The sequence below is a fragment of the Mirounga angustirostris genome, unplaced genomic scaffold (assembly GCF_029215605.1).
Source record: "Mirounga angustirostris isolate CCGP_5_RB_7025 unplaced genomic scaffold, mMirAng1.0.hap1 SCAF_7, whole genome shotgun sequence".
NCBI classification, from domain to species: domain Eukaryota; kingdom Metazoa; phylum Chordata; class Mammalia; order Carnivora; family Phocidae; genus Mirounga; species Mirounga angustirostris.
The window spans coordinates 50,170,722-50,190,374 of record NW_026991715.1 but is presented as its reverse complement, the minus strand read 5'-3'; the positions used below and the strand labels follow the sequence as shown (position 1 = coordinate 50,190,374).

The 19,653-nt window shown below is 33.1% G+C and overlaps 1 protein-coding gene across 4 annotated transcripts in view; it reads left to right on the top strand.

Annotated features, from left to right (window-relative positions):
• ADAMTS6 (ADAM metallopeptidase with thrombospondin type 1 motif 6) overlaps positions 1 to 19,653 on the top strand; it is a 293,828-nt gene that overhangs the window by 176,934 nt on the left and 97,241 nt on the right. For all 4 annotated transcript variants that reach the window (XM_064596173.1, XM_064596170.1, XM_064596171.1 and 1 more), the window contains one exon: positions 2,875 to 3,016. In XM_064596173.1, the coding sequence (XP_064452243.1) occupies positions 2,875 to 3,016 (142 nt within the window). The remainder of the gene's footprint in view (positions 1 to 2,874; positions 3,017 to 19,653) is intronic.

Sequence of the window (19,653 nt, the reverse complement as noted above, 5' to 3'; positions counted from 1 at the left end):
TAAGCGACTGCCTTCGGCTCAGGTCATGATCCTGGAGTCCCGGGATCGAGTCCCGCATCGGGCTCCCTGCTCGGCAGGGAGTCTGCTTCTCCCTCTCCCACTCCCCGTTTGTGTTCCCTCTCTCGCTGTGTCTTTCTCTGTCAAATAAATAAATAAAATCTTTAAAAAAAAAAAAGAATTAAAATATGAAAACTACCACACCCTCCAAATAGTTTAATCCAGGTTTTACTATACATATCAAATGTGATTAGTAGAAGAAAAATATATAGTACATTTTCTACCCAAAATGTAGAAACAATTCAAATCATATCCCTACCCTTGTTTCCCCAGAGCCGATAATAGGTAAGACATCTGACATGTAAGCATTAGTGGTTTGTACAATACTATAGCCAAACCCATTTCAAAAGGCCTTTTGTTGATGCTGTATTCCTAAATACACGTCCATTTTAATAAAGCTCTATTTTTTTGTTTATATTTTATTTCATACGGTGTTTTATTCTTCTGTGAAAATATACAGAAAAGGAGAGTAAGACTTATCTAGATATTTAATTCAACAACATTAATACAAAGCAGTAAATACTTAGAAAAAATTGAAACAAAAATCCACTTTTGGAATAAATCTTATCAGAAGACTTTATCCACAGGCTGCCACAGTACATGCCTTCTTTATTGTCTAGAGGCCCTTCCAATGGTTGTTGGATTGGGTATTTTTTAAAGAACATGAACCATGATTAGAACATCATCAATACCTGGGAACAAGAACTTTAGATGAAGCAATTATTCTTTCTTCCTTCTGGATTAAGCCAAATTTCAGTTTGCTATCAGAAAATAATTTTTCCCCAGGGTATCTATTCTTAACCTCTTTTGGGGGAGGGGTCCATATAGTACTTCCTCTAGGTTTTTGGTTAATTTTCTATATCAGCAAGTAATTATGTATAATAATTTTCAATAGATTTTGAGTTAACACTACTTAGGTGACTATATTGTATACTTGCTTTGTTATGCTATCGGCAAATATTTTTGCCTATGGGACCCTGTACTTAAATTTTTCCCATTGATTTATAGTAGTACTTAACTTGATTTTTTTTTAACATATTTCAATCCTTTCATAAAGACTTCCATAATTCTGTTGTAGATGGAGATGAAACTGATATTTTGGAAGAAAAATTACGGATTAAACTGCTAATTGATTTATTTTATGAATATTACATTTTATCAAAATTGTCTTCTTTCTGTATGCTTTTCACATTTGACCTCTATCATTAATCTTAATATAAAATTTTGAATTTACTGGTAGAATTGCATTTGCCTAAAATTTGCATATCTATGTAGATTAAAGATATTTTATGTAATAAAATAAAAAGAGCTTGCTATTTTAAAAGTTCATCTGGAAAGAGTTTCTCTTACTGAGGTGCATGTCAATTTTTAAAAGTAAATAAATAGGAAGTAAAAAGCGTTCTGTCATGAAAACTGGATAGCTGGGTAAAAAAAGGTGTTTTCTGTTAAATACCTTCAAAGTGACAAGCGAAATGATTATAATAGCCAATAATAAACTCATCTATATTAGTAACACATTTATTATTCCATCTAAATATTTTTATTGATGAAAAACCAATCAAGAGGGGTGTAAATGAAAGGGTGTAAAGAAGACAGTGTTCTGCCCCATGAGTTTTTTGATCTATCACCTTATGAGTAGTATGGTTCAATTTTTAAAAATGTATTAATTTGCTGCTGTGCAAATACACATTTTTATATAGCAAATTAACTTTTACCTTTTAAGAAGTATGACAAAATAATAAGTGAATATGAAACTCATTATTATGCATGGCTCTTTCTTACTTATCTATAAATGAAAATTTGTACTGTCCTAAATAATAGTTGAGGAACTTCTACTTGTGAAATTATTTTCCTTTGGCAAAGTGGATGGAAAAGATTTGGAAAAAAAAACACAAGTGCTGGCACAATTGACAGGAATGTTGGAAAAAATTTTTAAATGTTGGCATAGGAATTCTTTAAAAATTCTAAGTTACTCACATGTGAAATGAAAGTAAAAAAGCATCTGTCCTATTTTATGCACACTGACTAAAAAAATGAACAATTATATTTAGCAAAGTATAAAGCTCTTTAAACTAAGGTATTCTGTCTGGCTTTTGGCGATCTTTATGTTATTTGTTCCACTGAATTAAAATATTATGTTTGAGTGCAAGCATACTTTGAAAAGCAGAAATTGCAGAGAGGAGAACATTCTCTTTTCCAACTCTGATGACCCTAGATGAAATATGAAATTTTTGAGAGACTAAACACTTCTAATATACTTGAGAGAACTTTGGATCTTGGCCTCATCTGTCATTCTGCCCATTTATTAGTGAAATATTTCAAGAACCTTTGGACATGTCTTACTACAGCATCTATTGTTCTGCCCAAGTTAGAGGAGTATATAGATTAGGTCTTTTAGGAATTACAACCATGGTGGTGGTTGTTTTTTTTTTAATTTTCCACATTTTATGTTTTTAATTCTACTACCAGATGTGGTTATATTTTCATGGAAAACAAACAAGAAGCTTAGAGTAATATGAAATTCTGTTTTGATTCCTTCAGAAATTAGTTTAAAACAGTGTTTTAAGGCCAACATGACATTTTCAGATTGTTGTCTGAGATGCTTTTATTGTGTCTTGGTGCTGGAAAAAACAATTGGAGCTCTTATTCACATTTCAGTAAAGTTATTCTGTTTTGCTATATGACTATTTATTGGTAGAGTATATTGCTTTTCATGCATTAAGTTATTAAAACAAAGAGTTCAACACATGGTTTCATAATTGTGATGGAAATAGTCCATAGTGTACCTAATTTCCTTTGATCCTTTATGTTGAACAGTTCAGGCCGTGGTACTTGCCTTGATAATGAGCCTCCCAAGCGTGACTTTCTTTATCCAGCTGTGGCCCCAGGTCAGGTGTATGATGCTGACGAGCAATGCCGTTTCCAATATGGAGCAACATCCCGCCAATGTAAATATGGGGTAAGAAGTCTTAATCCTTATGTTTAGTCATTTATATGTGTTCTTTCATGACACAAATATTGTTAGATTTTTATTGAGTGCAGTTTACCTTTGATAACATCATTAATTTAAATATGGCCTTTGGCACACTGCTTTTTTTCTGATACCATTTGTCTAATATCTATTTCTAAATACTTGAGTAATCTCAAATTTCAAATGTCTTGTGAGGAATACAAGTAGAATTTTAATAATTTCTAATTTATTTCTTTTTTAAGTCCTGAGTTTATAATGCCAACTTTAGTTTATCTTTTGAAATGTTATGCTCTTAAAACTACCCTGTCCCAGCCTTTTCTGGTACTCTAATAATTGGGTTTAAGGGCATTTTCACATTGGCTCGGAGCCTTTATTTTAATTTATACTTTTTAGTACTGAGTCATTTCAAGTTGCTTCATTCACTGCCCACATTCTAACACAACAACTGAGTGGGGACAAGATGACATTAACCCAAATAGAAAAACAAGGAAAATTCCTGTGGAAAAAAATGTAGGTTTCATAATTGACTCTTCGTGTCTGCCTAAAAAAGTGGGCCGTGGATGAAGCAACTTGAAATGACTCAGTACTAGAAAGTATAAATTAAAATCAAATAAATAATATTATATATATAAATAATTTAAAGTTTCATTGAGAAAGATATCAGTGTTTAGTATAGAGACATGTTCATAGTGGGTACACAGTGTAAACATGCTGAATGAAAATAGGATTTTTAAATGACAAGTTGTAAGAAAAATTCAGGTTTAAAACATAAATTTAAGGCTTGGTTTCTGTTTTTATGCAAATAGTGTTTAAAATCCCTTTTTAAAACTAATAAGAAAAAAAAAGGAATTCAGTCTTAAGATAGATAATACTAAACAGTATATACATGATACTGTACCAGTTATTCCCCTTGGTACAGTACAAAGGAAAGTGATTTTTTAAAGTATCCCTTGGGTGACATATTATTATGCATGGTAGTCTTTAGCACATTTTGTGCAACAGATTTAAAGATTGTGTGCAACTATCTAAGTATCTAAAGCCTTGAGTAAAACTTTGGTCTTTCTTGTCTCTCAGACAGAGTCTTCTGTTATTATTTCTACATGATTTTAGTTTCTTTTTTTCTTGGGTTGCTTTTTCCTACAGAAAATGTTGATCAAATTTCAATCATGGTCTTTTTATATACTTGTAGCTTAGTAGGTTGAAATTCAAGATCAAATGAGATTGCAGATTTTCTGTTATTCTTATCTATGATCTCATTTCTTTATTAGGAAGTGAAATGGTTAATCTACATTTTAGTTTTTTTAATTGGAAATTGAGTTTTAATTGCATCTATGTATTTTCATATTAGATAATTTATATTATCAGTTTTGCAGGATCTACGGATGCATCTTTTCTTTCTTCAATAATTAATAAAAATTTTCACCTGATTATCCTATCTCTCTACCTGTATATCTCATTTATTTCAGACTAGTTGATCTGAAGTAAAGTAAGATACATAGTAATTGCAAAATTGTGTATTTTCAGTTTATGTTCCTTATATTTAGCTTTTTTAAGAAAGTTTTTTTTACTTATTTGAGAGAGAGAGAGACAGAGAGAACACAAGCAGGGGGAGGGACAGAGGAAGAAGCAGACTCCCCGCTGAGCAGGGAACCTAAGGGGGGGCTCGATCCCAGGACCTTGAGATCATGACCTGAGCCGTAGTCAGATGCTTAGCTGACTGAGGCACCCAGGTGCCCTCTTATGTCTAGCTTTTAGATTCTATTTCTTTATGTGTTGTGTTTATAAAAGCTTTTGTAATAGATATAAAATAAAATTTGGAAAACTTGGGGAGAGACATTAGCATCTTACAATCCTATACAATTTCTCATATTTTATCATTAATCTTTTCACTTTGATTTGCGGCAAAATGGTTTTCTTAGACTCAGGTACTATATGAAAATGCTTATGCTACCTTTTTATAAAGTGCTATACATTACTATCAAAGTTTCTTGAGTCAAAATAGATTCTTTTTTTCCCCCCATAATAGATTCTTTACAGTCACTCCCACCTCTTAAGCTTGTGCCTGAAAAATTGGTTTTACACAATTGATAGCACCCAAAGACACATCATGTTTTATCTGGTGAATTGCTAAGGTTTTAAATGATTCTAAATACTACTTTAGAAAACAGTAGTGGCTTTGAAAGTGAAGTCCGTTCAGGTAAACAGGTCATACTTCAGATAGTAGCTGAAGGGAAAGCAGACCAGCCATGATTATAGCTAGCTGTCAAAGTGTAGCATCTTGAGATGAACACTGAACACAAGCACTGGAGGCTTAGAAGAGCACGGTAGCCTTTTAGTGAGGGGATACTTCTGGTGTTGGAACATCAGGAAGTGATCCCTCTTTCAACGAGCACATCTGTAATGATGCCAGGGAAGATTTTAAGCAACTACCAGATGATACATTACTGCAGGAGTGATCAACTTGCCATCTCTTCCACTTTGGTTATTGTGTGATCATTGTTGGGGTTTCCAGTGATTATATCTGCAGTTATAAAAAATCTTGCTGGAATTCTTTGTGAGTAGGCTCATCAATACACATGTCAGGTATATTGGGGAATTTACATGAAAATTTTTAATTTTCTTGTCTCTCAGGCAGTCTTCTGTTATTTCAGGAAGCATTTTCTACTGTTATCTTTGTATATCATCCATTTATGTTTTCCAGGTATTCCTAAATTCCAATAGAAGTAGTGAGGAGATGGTAATGGTTATAAATACAAAGAACAAAACAGTATACAGAGTAAGATAGTTGTATAATATAGTAATTTATAAATGATGTATGGTTTGTGGTATTTATGTTGTGCCTTTTTCTGAGATACTTCAGACTAACTTCGATAAAAATTGTAATTACCTATTAATATTTTATAGATGGTGAAACTAAAATACAGAATGTGATTTACCTACCCCAAGGTAAAAATAAAAATTTAAAAAGGTCTAATTTAGTTCCATTTTCTATTAAGTGTAGTAAATATCTTAATAAAATAAACAGATATATTTTATTTCAGGAGATACATTTTATCAATGTTAATCAAATGATGTCTGTTTCTAAATATCTTCTTTTTTTATCAGAATTTTTTTTATTATGTTATGTTAATCACCATCTAAATATCTTCTTAAAAAACAACAACAACAAAAAATTTCTCTGGCTTATCCCAGTCTTTTTTGGGAGAGAGATGGTCTGGAGAGCTTCCCTAAACTTATTTTCAGAGTTTTAAATTCTCAAGTGTGTGAGACCCTCAGTGTTGGATTTGAGTTATATATCTATTTTTCCCTATGTAAATAGTTAGGACCTCTTCAAGGCAAAGTACAAGCACAGATGAGCAACATACAAAACAAGATCCTACTAGATCATCTAAAAAATCTGCTAGCTCTATCATCAAGTTCTAAGGGTGCCTTTGATGTGTTCTGGATGAAACTGCATTGCAAATAAAAATGTCCAAAAAAATTTTTTTTCCTATTTAGAGGAAAACTGCTCTCTATAAAGTTCTGTAGAATCTATTGTCTCACTCCTCTTCCACTTCCATTTGTCTCCTCTTTCTTTAGCAGAAAAGAATCATTAAAAGTGGATTAACAAAAACATTTTACAGTAATAATAATAAGTTTAAACTTAGGAAGAAACTCACTAATGAACCTATGTATTGTAGGGGATATGGGTGATCTTTTGCCTGCTCTCTAAAAAGCACAGATTAATTCAGGACTCAGTCTCAAACATAACTCTACATTTCTTTATCCTATCGCTATAAATCATATCCTAAACATTGTTTTCATATATACTTACTGTTTCACTGTAGGTCAACAATATCCGCTACATAATTTACTGATAACTATCAATTGATGATTGCTACCATGACACTTTTTAACAGAAATGGAAGGAAAAAATAAACAACCCTAAAATTTACATGGAACTATTAAAGACCCTGAATAGCCAAAGTAATTTTGAGCAAGAAGACCAAAGCTGGCAGCATCATACTTTCTGATTTCAAAAGCTGACTACACAGCTGCCGTAATCAAAATAGTATGGTACTGGCATAAAAACAAGCATATAGACCAATGGAACAGAAGAGAGACTAGAAATAAAGCCATGCATAGATTATCAGTGTATCTTTGACCAGGGTGCCAACAATACACAATGGGGAAAGGATAGTCTCTTCAGTAAATGGTATTGGAAAATTGGACAGCCACAGGCAGAAGAATGAAGCTGGATCCTTATCTTATACCATACACAAAAATTAATTCAAAATGGATTATAAGACCCAAAACTATAAAACTCCTGGAAAAAAAAACATAGGGAAAAACCTTCTTGATTTTGGCAATGATTTCTTAGATGTGACACCAAAAATATAGGCAACAAAAGCAAAAATAGACAATTGGGACCTACATCAAACTAAAAAGCTTCTGTACAACAAAGGAGACAGTCGACAAAATGAAAAGGCAACTTATGGAATGGAAAAAAATATTTGCAAATCAGGTATCTGATAAAGGATTTATGTCCAAGATATATAAGGAAGTTGTACAACTTAATAGCAAACAAACAAAACAAAACAAAACAAAAAACAAAAAACCCCCAAATAACCCGATTAAAAAATGGGCAAAGAACTGAATAGGCATTTCTTAAAAGAAGACATACAAATGGCCAATAGGAATGTTAAAAGGTGCTCAACATCACTAATCATCAGGAAAATGCAAATTGTGACCACGATGAGCTATTAACCTCACACCTCTTAGGATGGTTATAATATAAATAAATAAAAACAAACACAAAAGAAAACAAATGTTGACAAGAATGTGGAGAAAAGGGAACACTTGTGCACTCATGGTGGAAATGTAAAGTCGCGCAGCCACTATGGAAAACAGTATGGAGATTTCTCAAAAAATAAAAAAATAGAAATACCATATGATCCAGTAGTCCCACTTCTGGGTGTATACCCAAAAGAATTAAAATCAGCATCTCGAAGAGATGTGTATATTCTCAAATGTATTGCGACGTTATTCAAAATAGCTCAGACATGGAAGCAAGCTGTCCACTGACAAACAAATGTAAGAAAATGTAAGAACTTACAATGGAATACTATCCAGGCCTACAAAGATGGAGATTCTGACATTTGTGACAACATGGATGAATCTGCTAAGTGAAATAAGGCAAACAAGGAAGTACAAATACTACATGATACCACTTATATGCGGAATCTGAAATAGTCAAACTTATAGAAGCAGAGAGTAAAATGGTGGTTACCGGGGGGAACCCGGGGAAAATTGAAAATGAGGAGGTAGCTGTTGAAGGATGCAAAGTTCATTTATGTAAGATGAGTAAGTCCTAGATATCTAGGTGTACAGCATCGTACCTATAGTAAACAATACTCAATTGTGTACTTAAAAATTTGCAAAGAGGGTAGAACTTATGTTAAGTGTTCTTATCACACACACACACACACACAATAATAATAATAATACATAGGATGGGAAGGAGCGGTGATGAATATGTTTAGGGCATAGTATGGTGATGATTTCATGGATGTATACATATCTCCAAATTCATCAAGTTGTATGCATTAACTGTGTAGAGCTTTTTGCGTGTCAGTTATACCTTAATAAAGTGGTTTGAGAGAGAGAGAGGTGATTGGTCATGAAAAAGTAGATTTAAGGCCCAGGATAATATAAGAAAAATTTTATAGCTACCATAGCTTTGTTTAATTTATGGGAAATTTTTATTACATATGAAGCTTGTCACTGTTCACATAGACTTACAAATTAGCACATAAATGCATAATAGTATGTTGTACAATGTTATTACTTACTTTAATGTAGAACTGAACAATGCTTTATCAATGGGTCATGTATTCTGAATCCCAGATGGAAACACATGATCTAATACATGGTTTTACAATGAAACAGAATATTTTAAATAAAATTCTGCTCACCATTAACTATTACCTATAACCTCGAATTGACTGATAGATTTTACTCAGACACTGTTTCCAATGAACAGCAGCCAACTCATTCTTGTGAACTTCAGACGGCAAAAGGTATGACAGGCATGCAAAGTGTTTTTTCTTTACCTGGCACCTGGCAGGCATTCAGTAAACATTTCCCTTTCTTCTGTGAATATCTGTGTCATTCATTATACCAGTCCTCTATAGTTGATACGCTGGTAGTGCTGTAGGGGAATCTAAGTCATCTGTAATTGAGGAGCATATGAAGATATTCCAAGGCCCCCATTTTGACTCATTCACATCCTTCAGTCTCAGCTCAATATTCTTTTCAGACAGGCCTGTCTGGTGCATCTATAGATAAAGACTTCTCCCAGTTTTTCTCTTTCATATTATGCTTTTTATTTCCTTCATAGCAGTCATTGCAAGCCATAATCATTCTGCTTATTTGCTTACTCGTTAATTATTTAAATGTGATATTCTAGGTAAAGCTTTCCCTAACAATTTTATGTAAAATGGTGTGTGCACACATGCACATATGCATGCACACACACACTCCCTGTCATTTTCCTTCCTTAATTTTTCTCCTTAACATTTATTACTTTTAAACATACTATATATTTTGCTAATTCATCTTGTTTTCGTCTGCTTTTCCTACTAGAATAGATTTTTTCGTGGCGCAGAGATTTTGCCTAATTCATTCCCTGTTCTTTCCGTAACACATAGAACAGAGCCTGGCTCATGGTAGGTGCTCAATAAATATTTGTTGGAAGAATGAACTGATAATTATAACAGAGCATAAGTTCCATGAGAGTAGGAATCCCACCTGCCTTGTTCATGGCTGTTTACATAGTGAGTGGCATGATGCTTACCTTGCAGTATGAGCTCAAAAAATATTTGTTGAATAAATGAGTGAGAAGAATTATATGGTGAAGAGATAGTGGGAGAAGACCTTTGTGACTTTTTTTATATATTGGAAGAGCTGACAGAAGGCTAGCGTTGCTGTAGCTCTCAAAACAAGTACTATATAAATGAGATAGAAAAAGAGGTTAGGAGCCAAATCTGTGTGCACCTAATAGGCTGTGTTAACAATTCTGGGTTTTTATCTTAAGAGCAATGGGTAACTATTGAAGGTGTTTTAATGAATGAGACCAAGAGGGGTATTGGTGTGCAGAAAATCACAGAATTTCAACAGCATATTGTGTCTTAGGAAACCAATGTAATTCTGTAATCGGGGGAAACCGTATTGGAAAATTGAAGACTTAATACAAAGTGATCTGTCTTCCTCCCTCTCCTTTTCTCTTCTCCTCCAAACACATTCTACACAGAGTCCTAAAGCAGCTCTGCCACAGTTGATACTCCCTTGTAGCAACGCCCTTGCTTTTCTATGTAAATGTAAATTTATTCTTTTCATGCTGGAAGGTACTGCACCATCACTCTGAGATAAAATGAATGAAAGTGTTTATGTATAGAAATTCCATAATTTGTGACATAAACGTTGCAGAATCATGGGTATTGTGGTGGAAACAGAACATACAAAAAGAAAATATGACATAACTTTGGGAATTTTAAGCCTTCTCATTAATTTTGAATTTTTCCAGGGGAAATGTGTTTGTGTCACACACTGTATTTTACTTACAGATCATCAGTTAAGGATTAATGAGAGAATAATCTATAAGTGGCTAAGTATGCCATATTTGTTCCATACTTTATGTGATGACAGATTTTTAGGATCTAATATTAGAAATGGAAGATCACAACGAATATATAAGTTTATATATAGAACTGGATTTATTAAATTATAGTAACAAAGTACAGTTGATATTTAGTCAACTCTACTGAAATGTGCACATTTTCTCACCTAAGGAAATCTACCCAGTAGGCCAATTTGTTATCAAAAGGTTGTTTGGTAAGCATAGAATTAAGATATAGGATGGTATAAATTATTTTTATTAACATGTTAATAACTATAATAATAATACCATCAAGCTATATCTGCCTGAATTATAACTATTTGTAGGCAGAGTAATCTGCTGGAGATAAGATAGTTGAGTTGTCTAATCAGTGTATCCTCCCTCTGGAGAGTACTTAATAAAGCCTGACATATTTTGTCTCTCAGACTCAAGTTTTTAATGTTTTCATGCTTACTCCCTTTTTGTTTATTATTTTATCACCACCAATTAGTTAAGATTCAAGTCATTATTGCTTTCTATTTGAGAATCATTCTAATAAAAAGACCTTATTAGTCTTTTTAGGGAATTTTTGGCTACCTACCCAATTTTTTTTTTTAAGAGATGCAGATAACTTGGGAGAAGATGATAGTGAAATATTTAGAAGTACATATAAGGGAAGTTTAAAGAAATAGAGTTTGAGTAGCCTATAAAAAAGAAGGCTAAATGTTGGCCTTAAACCATCTTCAGGCTTTGGAACATTTATTATAGTTTGATTGCTGGTAACAAATTGTTCTCCTTCCCTACCAAGAGCATAAAAGAAAACAGTTGTCTTAATTTTTACAGCTGGAAGGTTGTAGATTAGGTAGTAGGAAGAATTTCAAGTTATTTTATATTGGAATGTTGTACTGAGGAAGATTGTAGAACCACTTTCCTTGCAGATTTTAAGGTGGTGTAAATATTCTACAGTGTGGTTTGATATGGAAATAATATTCATGGAATTATTTTAGCACTTCAATATTCTTTCAGAGTCCAACCATATATACTTATTAGGCATATACTTAACAAGAAGTTGATTTGCTTTTATTTTTCTTAAATTTCAACCCCAAATTTTAGGTCCAAAATTACTTGTATTCTTAAAGATCACTTGTTTTTACTTTGGATTTGCTTCTTAGAGGTATTTTTCAAAACCATTTAATCATTTTTTTAACCTCTTCAAATTGTTAATTATGTAACTTGCATTCCTAGATTTGTTCTTTGTTATACATATATGTGTACACATGTATATATATGTGTATATATTTGTATGCATATATATATATATAACAAAAATACATGTCTTTCTAAGATCTCTTGTATTTAAACTACCCACATAATAGGATTAACCTATTTAAAGCTGAAATAAGGGTACATTATTCTGTTTCTTCAGATGGCTACTAAACACCTGGAGCCAGGCCACAGGGTCACCATATGTTGGTTTTCAGTTTTCCTTTATGTGATACCGTGATAAGTAACCTTTCTAATCACTGATGCTCCTTTCTGACCTCTTCAGGCTCTGCTCTCCCCCTTGGCTGTCAGGATCCTTTATTGCAAACAGCTGTTGAGAGATGTTACTGATAGGTTAATGAGGACAAAGAAAATGTTTCATATTCAGAACCGAAGACCCAAGATGGCATAGGGTTTAGGGTTTTCCACGGGCAGAAAATGTGTGTATGTTTCTTCTATGATCCTTACATTTGTTTAAAAAAAATGAAAAAAACAAAAACCACCTAACATTAAAGAGCCTGTTTTCTCTTTGTATACTGTTTTCCTTCTTTAATGATATAATAATTATAAAATAGTTTGCTAGTTTTAGGATATCTCTTTCCTGCTTGTGTAAACTGCTAATTTTAATTTTCCCAGTTAAATCAAAGGGCTCTTCTTCCCATTTTTTAGTATCTTTTAAGAGCTATAGTTATGAAAACATATAGTTATAAAAACATTAGAAAAGATAATTATAATTTCTTTTATTATTTTGAAAGACTTTTTGAGTGTAAAATAATCAATTATTCTATTCTGATAAACAAAGACCTAGTTCAGTTTTTTACAAGCTTGTTTTCTCAATATCAGATACTTTATTTTACTTTAGATAATTACTTTAAAACTACAGCCCTTATATGTATTTTTATTATTACTTATATTTGCTATTTTTTATTGTTAATGTTTGCAAACAGTGTCATTCATTTGAAAAACCAAATAGACTAGAAGTCTGGGAGTTGATATTAAAATTTTAAATAAGTAGGAATATTTTAAATGTCTTGTCTCTTGGAAGACCATGGAATACTTTTGAGGAGTATGTTAACAGTATCTTTTAAAAATCCAAATACAAGGTATTATTACATTCAGAAGTTCCAATAATAATAATATATAAGTTGATGTCTAAGTTCATATAATGAGTGTATATGTTATGAATTAGTACATAATAGTCTTAATTTGGAGATATCTTCCTTTAAAATACAGGTAAAGGATAAAAAGGTATTATGAAGATTGAGTGAGATTTTTATATTACATTAGAATACAAGTAAACGTTTTCTTATTGGCTAGTGACTTTATTCAGTTGTGGAGCACTTAAATGGGAAAGTAGTTTAGTTGTGTGGAGATATTTTGGGCATTAATATCAGGTAGAGCTGATTCAAATCCAGGTTTAGTTAAGATTGAAGCAATTTGCTAAATCTTTCTGAACATAATGTTTCTCACACTTTCTGAGAAGATTTTAGTGGTGATTAAGTGAGATACAAATATGAATATGCCTTGCATAGTAGTTGACTGTATGCCCTGAAAAAGTGTTAGTGTTAGTTCCCTTTTTTTTTCCTGCCTACAACATTGCTACTAAGAAGTTGTGAAGTGTATGCTTTAGTATCTTCAGTAATAGGAGATTCAGTTTTATTTCATCATTGTTCGGTTTGGACTTTTGGAAGACTTCTCTATACATTGAACTCAAATCTGCTCCCCCGGCTTTTATCCATTTATTCAACTGACTTCTCTTCTAAGTTGGCATGCATATTTTGTCTCCAATCCTTTATATAACTTGCTTTTTAATGTCTAGGAGAAGAGTTTCAGTTTCAAAAACATGACAAACAGTAAATACAATCACTTTTCCAGGTATAAAAGCAGAAAATGCCAGAGCAATAAAATGAATAAAACATAATTAAATATCATTTATTTAGCTACAACATGTTTTTCTGTGATGAAAAGACACATGGGTATAGTAACAGACTGTGGAATGATGCCAGTATTACAAGTCTTGTTTGTTCATATATGATTGTTTCCTAGTGCCTTAATGATGTGAAGTTCAGGTGAGCTTTCTCACAAAGAAAAAATCTATAGTATTGTATAAAGTCTCATAGAAAAAAACCCTGCAAGTCCAAAGAATGGTCTTTATTGGACATAGTAGATCACTTAGTGCTCCATTCCCAAAGCTTTAAACAATCTATTACAATCATGAGGGTAAATGAAGAATCTATAATTATACATCCTTTGTGTTATTTTTTAAAAATTGACTGATAGACGATATACCTTGAATCCAATTCTTAATTTTTATGAAAATAGTGTCTGTTGAAGGCAGATATCCTCAAAGACCTACATCTCTAAGGAGAAAGCATCACAAGCCACGGAGTAAGGCTACAAAGGATCAACTGATTAGGGGTGCTGGGATCAAACGCAAAGATTTAACAGTGCAAAGTTTTCTGGCTATGAAATTACCTAGGTTTTCAGTGGTCTGCTCTAACCTTATTTTTCCCATAAATCCTGTTTTCTTCATAAGTGGTTTTACAGAATGCAGGGGTTTTCACAGAATGCATTTATTACATTTCAGCAGAAAGCTTGTGTATATCAGAACAAAAAAAAGGAAGGTAGGGATATGCCAGAAATGAAGAGTTTTAGTTCAAATGGCAAGCTGGTGAGCTGAAGTTTTTCCATGTTAGGATAGGAGACATCACCTTGGGTATGAGGTAAGGGTCGTTTCTACTATGAAGAAAAATCTAAATGGAAATGACAAGTAAGTGTCTGCCCTTTGCTTTGGGTGGGGACAAATAGCTCACATGAGAAATTGAAGCTCTAGGCTTGTGGCTTACATAAAAACAGAGTATGACTTTGTACAGTCTCCATACATGGTGCTGACCAAATAGATACTCATGAAAACTAGTGAACAAAAACCAAGTGAAACCTTGGGTTGTATGATAGAAACAAATGCACAAAGCTACACTTCTGCAACTCAGGCAGCACAGGATACTCTATGAAAAAACAGGATTCCCTGAAGGTAAGCTTGAAGAGAAAATAACAAACAACATGACGAAACAGTCCACCATGACGTGAACAAGCAGAAAGATTAGCACCCCAATTGAAAAATATAGGGTAAATATGAAAAGAATTTAAGAGACATGGTGGTTAGAGTGACAATATGTAATATAAGTTGATTAGAAGTTCTGGAAGAATGGGGAAGTCGTATATTACAAATCTAATTCTATAACTATATATATATTATATAAATTATATAACTAATAATTTTTCAGAATCAAAGAGAGATATAAATTCAAAGCATGAGCCCCAAGTAGATAAATAAAAGAACACCTAGATACAGTGGTGAAACTGCACTATAGCCAAGACAAACTCTTGAAAGCAACTAGACTTTATCACAAAGAAACAGTGATTAGATTGACAAATGATTTTTCATCAGCCTCCATATATGGAGTCCAGATGACAATGAACTTAATACCTTCAAATGCTGAGATAAGATAAATGTTAGCCTAGAATTCTATATTCAATTAAAATATCATTTTAAACATGAGGGTAAAAGATATATTTTTAAACAATGAAGAACAAGAGTCCCTTGGCGCCTGGGTGACTCATTCAGTTAAACATCCAACTCTTGATTTCAGCTCAGGCCATTATCTCAGGATGGTAAGATCGAGCCACATGTCAGGCTCTGTGCTCAACAGGGAGTCTGCTTGAGATTCTGTGTCTCCCTCTCCCTCTGCCCCTTCCCCTGCCTCCATCTCTCTAAAATAAATAAATAAATCTTAAAAAAAAAAAAAAAAGGAACAAGAGTCTCTTGCTAAATTAACTCTGAAAGGATGCATGTCCAAAGAAAGAATTTGAATTCAGAAGATAGTGCTGGAACAGAAACAATTGATAAACATCTTGATATGTTTAAAAAAACAGAACACTGATTATCAAGTTTTGGGCAGTGAGTGGTTCACAAGCTTTTAGATTTTTGTAGGCAAGGGAAATTTCTCCCTGAAACTTAGCAAACCACAAGGATGTTAACTTTTAATTTTGCCAAGTAGAAACATTTTGTCAAGACTGCCATTAACACATACACCCTGCTCTCAGGGACCTTACAGTCTATTGTAACACCTAAAAAGTAAAAAGAATAAAACTAGTAAATAAGAAGAGTCTGTTAAAATAAGAAATTTAGTTTCATGAAAAAAAAATCTAACCACAGTGATATCACTCTTCTAATTTTGTCACAGAATATTAAAAATTCCATAGAGCAGTGCCAATCTATGGCATTTGAGCTATGTGTCTGATTGTACCCTACCTTCTCCCTGGTTCCTGTAAATTCTTTGATAGTGTTATTTTTTTCATTACACTAACATAATGCCTGGTGAATAGTAGATGCTCAAGAAATATTCTTGAATGAATGGGAAATAATGTTTTGTTTTGCCAGACAATCCTCCCACTTGGTTAGAAGTTGAGCCCATGAAATTAGAAAGTCCATTTCCAATTTTCAGTGTCATGTAACAGAAATTTCTCTTAGTGAAGACTGTTGATAACTTCACTCTCCTTCCTTAACCTCAAGGGCAAGCACAGAAACCAAAATTTCTCCTAGAGTCTTCCCAAAATAAATTGTAGGGTTAGAGAAGGGAATCACCCCAACACAGGCAATGGTTTATTAGTTCATAGAAGTCATAGGAGTAATCTTAATAAATCTTAACTTCTCCTAAAAAGAAATATGAGTATGTGAAAGAGAATTATGTTCTGAGCTAAGATGGTGGGTAGTCAAAAAAATCATCAATCTCTCTCACTATATTCTATCATATTTATTTTATTTAGGGATATTAATCCATTTCCTATGATGGTTGTTCTACAAATTCCCCAAGAGCCAAAAAGTTTCAGAATGCATTTAACTTACTAGTGAACCAGCTTGGGACCTACCTTAGGGTCCTTATTTGGCAACTGATATACCTATGCATATATCCATGCAAATATATCATCCATGTTCTAGGATCCAGCAGTTTAAAGAATGGTATTTCTAAATGTCTGAAAATGTTCTCTGGGTGCCTGGGTGGCTCAGTCAGTTAAGCGTCTGACTCTTGGTTTGGGCTCAGGTCATGATCTCGGAGTCATCGGATTGAGCCCCATGTGGGGCTCTGCACTCAGCATGGAGTTCACTTGAGATTCTCTCCTTCTTCTCCCTCCCCCTCTGTGCCTCCTTGCCCACTCATGCGCATGCTCTCTTTCTCTAAATTAAATAAATAAAATCTTTTTTAATAAGAAGAAAATGTTCTCAAGTTCTTTCAGGAACTGTCCCTCTTGCTATCTTAGTATAAAATAAAATTTTCTTAGTTTTTATCTTTCAAGTGAGTATTTTTTTATCTTGGGAAATCTTAATTGAGATGTCATGATCTTTATTATCCAAGTTGACATTCTAGATAAGATCTCTTTGAAAACTCTTCAGAGCCTTTTCTGAGACTAGTTTAACATCTTGGGAGTATTTCCTATACATAGATTTACAGTCCCGTGCTTTAAACAGTAATTCGTGGGACGTTAATGCCATAGCAAAATCCCAATCCCCAGGAGCCCACTAGGTAATAAAGTCCTGTTAGCAGTGGGAAACTACCTTTCAAAATGTGTTATTCTCTGTAGGATAAGAAGGCTCTATCAAGGGCTGTACTGTGAATCTTGAGATTAAAGTTTTGGAAAAAATATCTTGAGCACTTGCCATTTTGGGTAGAGATTTTTCAAGGCACTTTTGGAAAAAAGAGTTTCTGTAAGTTGACCTCATAGTATGTTTTCCTCATAGATGCTATGAACATTGTCCCTTTGAATGATAGAATTTTCATTTCACAGTTCTATCTAAACTTAAGGTTCTTTGACCTCTGTCTAAAGTAAGATTTAGATCTAATAAAAATCATAAAAGATCAGGAGTATAGTCCAGGATTATGGATAAAAATTTTTTTTGGTAATCTCTTAATATACTTTTTTTAGCAATGTTTCTCTGTTTTAGTGAACACATTTTTCTTTGAATATGGGTATTTTTGATATATGGGATAATATTTTAAGACCCTAAAATGTTAGTCCTACTGTTTTTCTAATATTAAACTGAAATAATATATTTAGGAACTTATATTAGGAAACCATCTCCTATAAGAAAGGAACACTAAAATAGTATAAATAACCACATAAAACAGAAACTGAAACTTTGAAGAAAGTAGAATTTGCAGTACATTGAGTTGTAAGAACAGGAAAATTATCTTTATATTATGGTCTACAGTACATTTTGTTTATCTTTTGTAATGTTTTAACTCTCTTCTAGCTCAGTAGTTCTTCAAATAGAGTTTAAAGTAGATAAATAAAGTATATAGAGTAGATTATTCAAAAGTATTTTAAAAGTCTAATAGAGGGGTGCCTGGGTAGCTCATTCAGTTAAGCATCTGCCTTTGGCTCAGGTCGTGATCTTGGGATCCTGGGATCGAGTCCCACATGGGGCTCCCTGCTCAGAGGGACTGTTGCTTCTCCCTCTCACGCTGCCCCTCTCCCCTCCCCTCCCCCACTCGTGTGTGTGTTGGGGGGAGGGTGTGCGCGCGTGCGTGCGTGCACGCTCTCAAATAAATAAAAAATATTTAAAAAGTCTAATAGAAATTATATGGCTCCTTTTGTGCCTGGTGGAAGGGAGCATCCTAAAGAGGAGCCAAAGAGATCCCCTCAATGTTATACCTTGTGAGGCATTTCCACTTGTAGGAAAGTTGAACCAGTGAATTAAATATGTTACCACTTCATTTCTGAATTATGTTTACATGACATAAGTTTTTATAATGATGTTTTGAGAGTAAAAAGAGCAGTTGGGAAATAATAGCAATAAAAGTGAATGTTATACATAAATTTATCTTTGCACTCCAGATTAATATATTTTTATTACAAATATGTATTTTATACTAAATGGTTCTAGTTTAACTAAAAACCTGTACTATCAGTAATGATGCTAGTCGGTGATCATATATAAAAGGAAATTGAAAATTTTGAGTATTTTCTTCAAAGAAATGATAGTGAAGACAACTCCAAACAACATCTGAAATATGTCAGTTATGAAAGTGACACATAAATAGCATTTGTTCAAAACCACATTTCCCTTTCATGCAGGTGGGCTACACTGATGATCTGCAAATAACATTGCTAGATTGTTCTTTATGAATTTTAGAAATTACTCCCTGCCCATGCCCATGGTCTCTCTCTTTTTTTTTCTTTTTAAAATGGTATTTGTTTGAATATTACAGTAGGTCTAGGAAGTCACCACCTGGTAACACTTTATTAGTAATTGGTAAGTTGGTACAATTGTATATTCTTGAGAGTAATAAACCTATTTCCTTTCTACATATTCATCCATTCTCCCTACTCTTCTACAGTAATGAAAAAGAATTTTTTTTAAGAATTCCTGTTTAAAGATTTATCCTTAAGCAATCTCTACACCCAATGTGGGCCTCAAACTTACAACCCCACAATCAAGAGTCATGTGTTCTACCAACTGAGCTAGCCAGATGCACCAGTGCATTAGTGAAATTTCTGCACATTATTTTTTAAAGATCCTAATCAAAAAAACTAAGATATTCTTTATCCACTAAAATAAGAATTATAAAGAAAAATATTTAAATGATTCTGCAAAATGGGTAACACATCTTGTATAAGAATCTCCTCCAAAATCTTCATCTTTTATGCTTCAACAGCAGAAAAACAC